The sequence below is a fragment of the Dermacentor silvarum genome, chromosome 2, assembly GCF_013339745.2.
Source record: "Dermacentor silvarum isolate Dsil-2018 chromosome 2, BIME_Dsil_1.4, whole genome shotgun sequence".
NCBI classification, from domain to species: domain Eukaryota; kingdom Metazoa; phylum Arthropoda; class Arachnida; order Ixodida; family Ixodidae; genus Dermacentor; species Dermacentor silvarum.
Window position 1 is genome coordinate 242861847 of NC_051155.1, and position 4723 is coordinate 242866569.

The 4723-nt window shown below is 44.4% G+C and overlaps 1 protein-coding gene across 1 annotated transcript; it reads left to right on the plus strand.

The window, feature by feature from the left end:
* Positions 1–480: 480 nt before the first annotated feature.
* LOC119443001 (SUMO-activating enzyme subunit 2) lies at positions 481–4329 on the plus strand. Its single transcript, XM_037708108.2, has one exon. It carries the CDS (start codon positions 610–612, stop codon positions 2539–2541), a length of 1932 nt encoding a protein of 643 aa, XP_037564036.2. The 5' UTR covers positions 481–609; the 3' UTR covers positions 2542–4329.
* Positions 4330–4723: the final 394 nt, after the last annotated feature.

The following is a 4723-nucleotide window of genomic DNA, read 5'->3' on the forward strand; positions in this document are numbered from 1 at the left end:
CTTCATTCACAACATTTGCCGTTCTAAACCGTAACGCCAGAGCAGGATCCATAATTGCAGTTGATAGCAATCGTTCATGACAAAGTCAACGTCAAAGGGTAAAAGGCCACAGTGATTTCCTACGTATACATACACGCACACACACAAACGGCGGTTTCGTGAACACCTGCGGATGTCGAACACACGAAAGGAACTGGGTCCATGAAGCCGCGCTGTCGCAAAGCAGCTCACTTATACTGGAGACCACATGAAGGCAGCAGAAAGTAGCGTTTAAACAAGAGTTATGGATGAAGAACGCGCGAGTAACGGGACAGCACACTTGAAGACACGGAGGTAAAATGCATGCTTGAAGAAATAAAAATCCACACCATGTAGCCACACGGAACAAATAAACCGCAACGGCCACAGCCGCCATGCTATGTTGTTGAACACCTCTTGCGTAGTTTCGTAGAGCACCAACATGAAATTCGTTAGATTATAACATAAATTTTGTTTGTAAACCAAGAAGGTCAATTTTATGTAACAAGCTTTAGGTACAGAAGCTCTAGCTTTTATCTAATACCATCTCATCCGAGATTGACGATAGATGTGATAGGACCCGTGTGGCCTATGCAGCTCCGCCCGCTCCGCGAGACTTGCAAGACAACGCCAGACAACGCGCGGCGCGAAGTTTGCAAGATGGCGGACGCCGGCTTCGTTCAGCGCGTTCAAGATGTCAAAAAGGCGAACGTTTTAGTTGTCGGTGCTGGCGGTATTGGTTGCGAGTTACTTAAAGACTTAGTACTTTCCGGCTTCGCCAACATTGAAGTCATCGACCTGGATACGATAGACGTGAGTAACCTGAACCGGCAATTTCTGTTCCGGAAGGAGCACGTCGGAAAGCCAAAAGCGTTCATTGCCAAGGAAAGCGCCGAGAGGCTTGACCCGCGTGTGAATATCGTAGCTCACCATGACAGTATCGTGAAGCCAGAGTATGGACTCGACTTCTTCAAACGTTTCGACATTGTCATGAACGCTCTCGACAACAGGAGTGCGCGGAGCCATGTGAATCGGATGTGCTTGGCCGCCAAAGTACCGCTGATCGAGAGCGGCAGCGCCGGGTACTTGGGCCAAGTGACACCGATATTCAAAGGACTCACTGAATGCTACGAGTGCCAGCCGCAGCGTGCTGAAAAGACTTATCCGGGATGCACCATACGCAACACGCCTTCGGAGCCGATACATTGTATTGTATGGGCGAAGCACCTTTTCAACCAGCTTTTTGGCGAGGCAGACCCTGACGAAGACGTATCGCCGGACTCGACGGACCCCGAGCTCAGAGGCGAAGTGAGCTTGGACCAAATGCTCAAGCAACGCACAGACGCCACGGGCAACGTTTGCCGCGTCTCGACGCGGCTTTGGGCCACGCAGTGCGGTTACGACCCGGAGAAGCTCTTCAACAAACTTTTCGGTGGCGACATACGATACCTGCTGCAGATGGAGAAGCTATGGTCGCGCAGGAAGCCTCCAATGCCTTTGCAGTGGGACAACTTGCCGGACACAACGGCTTCCAGCAGTGCTGACGCGGCTGACTCTGGCACGCTCGATCACCGGCGCTGGAGCTTGGACCAGTGCCGCCGAGCTTTTAGCGACTCCGTGGGAAAGCTTAAGGCACGAGCAGTGGAGCTCGGTGAAGGTGACCAGTTAGTGTGGGACAAAGACAACGATGAATGCATGGATTTTGTGACTGCTTGCGCCAACCTCCGTGCTCACTGCTTTGGAATTCCTCAGACTAGCAGATTTAATGTAAAAGCAATGGCAGGCAACATCATCCCTGCCATAGCAACAACCAACGCCATCATTGCAGGTATTATAGTGCTTCAGGCTTTCAAGCTTCTGCAAGGGAAGTTGGAAGAGTGTAGAACAAGCTGCAAACAGGTCTTCTTAAATAAGCAGCCTTCGTCAACAAAAAAGCTTATTATTCCGGCCCAGCTTGTCGAGCCCAATCCAAAGTGTTACTCATGCTCATCAAAGGCAGAGCTCTATGTTAGTCTTAACACAAAACAGATGACTGTTGGCACTTTTGAGGATAAAGTGTTCAAGGAGCAAATAAGAATGGCAGCACCTGATATAGAGCTTGATGATGGCAAAGGGACTATCCTCATTTCAAGTGAGGAAGGTGAGACAGATTCCAATCGGGCCATGCATCTGGCAAGCTTAGGCGTTATTCATGGCTCACGACTTCGCTGTGATGACTTTCTGCAAAATTTTGAGGTTACGGTTAACATTGTTCATGATGAAAGTAAAGATGGCACAGGGTTTGAAATTGCGGGTGATGTCTCCCAGCTGAAACCCGATAGTGACATAGCAGACAGTAATAACCATAATGAAGAGGATGAGAGCAAAGGGCTGTGTGGCTGCAATGATGCTAGTGATGACGATTTATGTGTCATTGAAGATGACGTTGAGGAAGTTGGAAATGACAGAAAAAGTCTGAAACGCAAGATGACAGACAACACCGAAAACTTGGATGTCAAGAGGTCCTGTGTTGTCATTGACTGATGCTGTCAAATTATTTTGAATCGAAGGGGGTTCCAAGTGCAGATATTTTTTTGAAAACACGATGGAAGTCGCACATCATTGTGTTGCACAGCAAGTTCTAAATTATAAACCTGTTTACCATGCACCATATTCTCTTGTACAGCAGATCTTCAGTTTGAGCCATACTGAATTGTAACAGTTCTTCAATAAATGTCACTTGTTTTAAAATTGAGTACATGTTGCAATACATTTTGAAGAGAGGCGGCTTGTGGTGTGTGGTACTGCTTTTGTAAGGAAAATGTTTCCACATTACTGCAGGCAGCCTTCCTTGCATGTCTAAAATCCCATCCATATATGTTTTCTTAAAGACTACATCGGGTGAACTTTTTTCATTGTTGCAGTTCTTGAAGGCCAATAATGTTCAGTCTGTTGCACTGCGTCTGGTATAAGAGCCGTTAAGCATGGTGCTGGGATGTCTGCTGTTTGTTACTTCAGTTTAACAGACAGCCCCATCAGCCTTAAGAACATTTCTTCCTGCAAACAACATACATAACACCGTTAGCAGACACTGGGAGCTTCTGTTTTCATATGACGGCCACTGTTTAATATTTGATCACTTTCAATGCATGACGTAGAGAGTTCTAGCTTGTCTGTAAACTTATTGCCATTTATGGATTACCGGGGCTACGGTGACCAGGTAATTCGTAAATGGTAAGGAACTTATGGACAAGCTAATACCACTGTCACAGGGTCACTTTTGGTCACAATCGAGCCCAATCCAGATCAAAATTCTCGAGTGTCACTGGCTCTCTTTCACAGCTTCTGCTAAGGAGCCAATTGCAATCGACAAATTCAGTCCCGGCAGAGCTCGATCATGATCAAATGTGGGCCGTGTGACACCCGTCTAAAACTCTTCTATATCATGCATTTAAAGTTGACGAATTACCGGGTTGACTGGAGCCATGGAAAGCACAGAAAAGCTGGTAGCAACTTCTTGAGATGCTTTGTTCAAGTACAATGCATTTGGAAAATGTGTTATGTTAGTGTTCTCATTGAAGAAAAATCATAGAAAAAGACTGCGGCATAAATTTTTATAATGTTGCTACCAACACTTTCCACCAGTAGTTAAGCAGAATATGAAAAGTCACTGCCCTATAAGCTATGTCTGCTCACAGGTTAAATCTCCAATAACCCGGTATTCCGCATGTGGTAATACTTTACAGACAAGCTAGAACTGTAATATTTGATCTCCAAACATTAAGAATATTTTTGTCTACAAGCTGTAACTATTAACATACTGCATACTTCACACATATAGACTTACTTAATGTCCAGAAGCTTGTGTGCAATTGTAGCAGAGGTTGAATTCAGATATGTTCCTATAGCATGCAGAGTCAATGCTAATTAACAATTTTGTGAAAACCCTAGAATGAGTGAATGTTTCAATCAAAATAGATCCTTTGCCTTCAGTCGTTCCCTTCGTGTACAATTCCAAGAGTTTCAAGTGACTAGAAGAAAATGAAATGGAACCTTGAAGGTCAACAAAACATACTGCTTTAGTTGTACATCTGTGTTGCTTCTGAAACATGTCTGTCGAGGCCACTGAAGCAAGCAAACAACAAAATGTATATTGAGAATAAAGCTTTATTTTAAAAACATGATGAGAGTCTAACATGATGAAAGTGGAACGCGAGGAGGAGCTTGCCTGTCACTAAATGCAGCACTCCTCATACTCTTTGGCTTGCTGGTTATTTGTATGTGTACAGCAACTCTGCTTTGATGACATAACTAACTTCATCCTTTTATGTTTCTGTTCTACAACTGCCCCAAAACAATAAGGCACCTGGGTCAAAGAAAAAATAGGTGCAAGGTGTACATACAGCAGTTTTTCATTTTTTCCAGACTAACCATACAAGCAAGAATGCCAACAATGTGGACCAAGAAATGATCTTGTGAAATGAAAAAAGAAAAAGCAGTAGTAAACGCAACATCTTTTAAAGTTCTTTAAAATAAAAACATGAATCACTATACAATACTCAGCCACACACTGCTTTGCAATCTTGGCACACCAATAGGCGGCCTCAAAGCAAATAATGCTTATGAATTTAGCATGTCACACAAAACTTGATGCAGAAATCACAATAGGCAGGTCACTATACAATACTCACCCACACTCTGCTTTGCAAGCTTAGCATGTCACTCA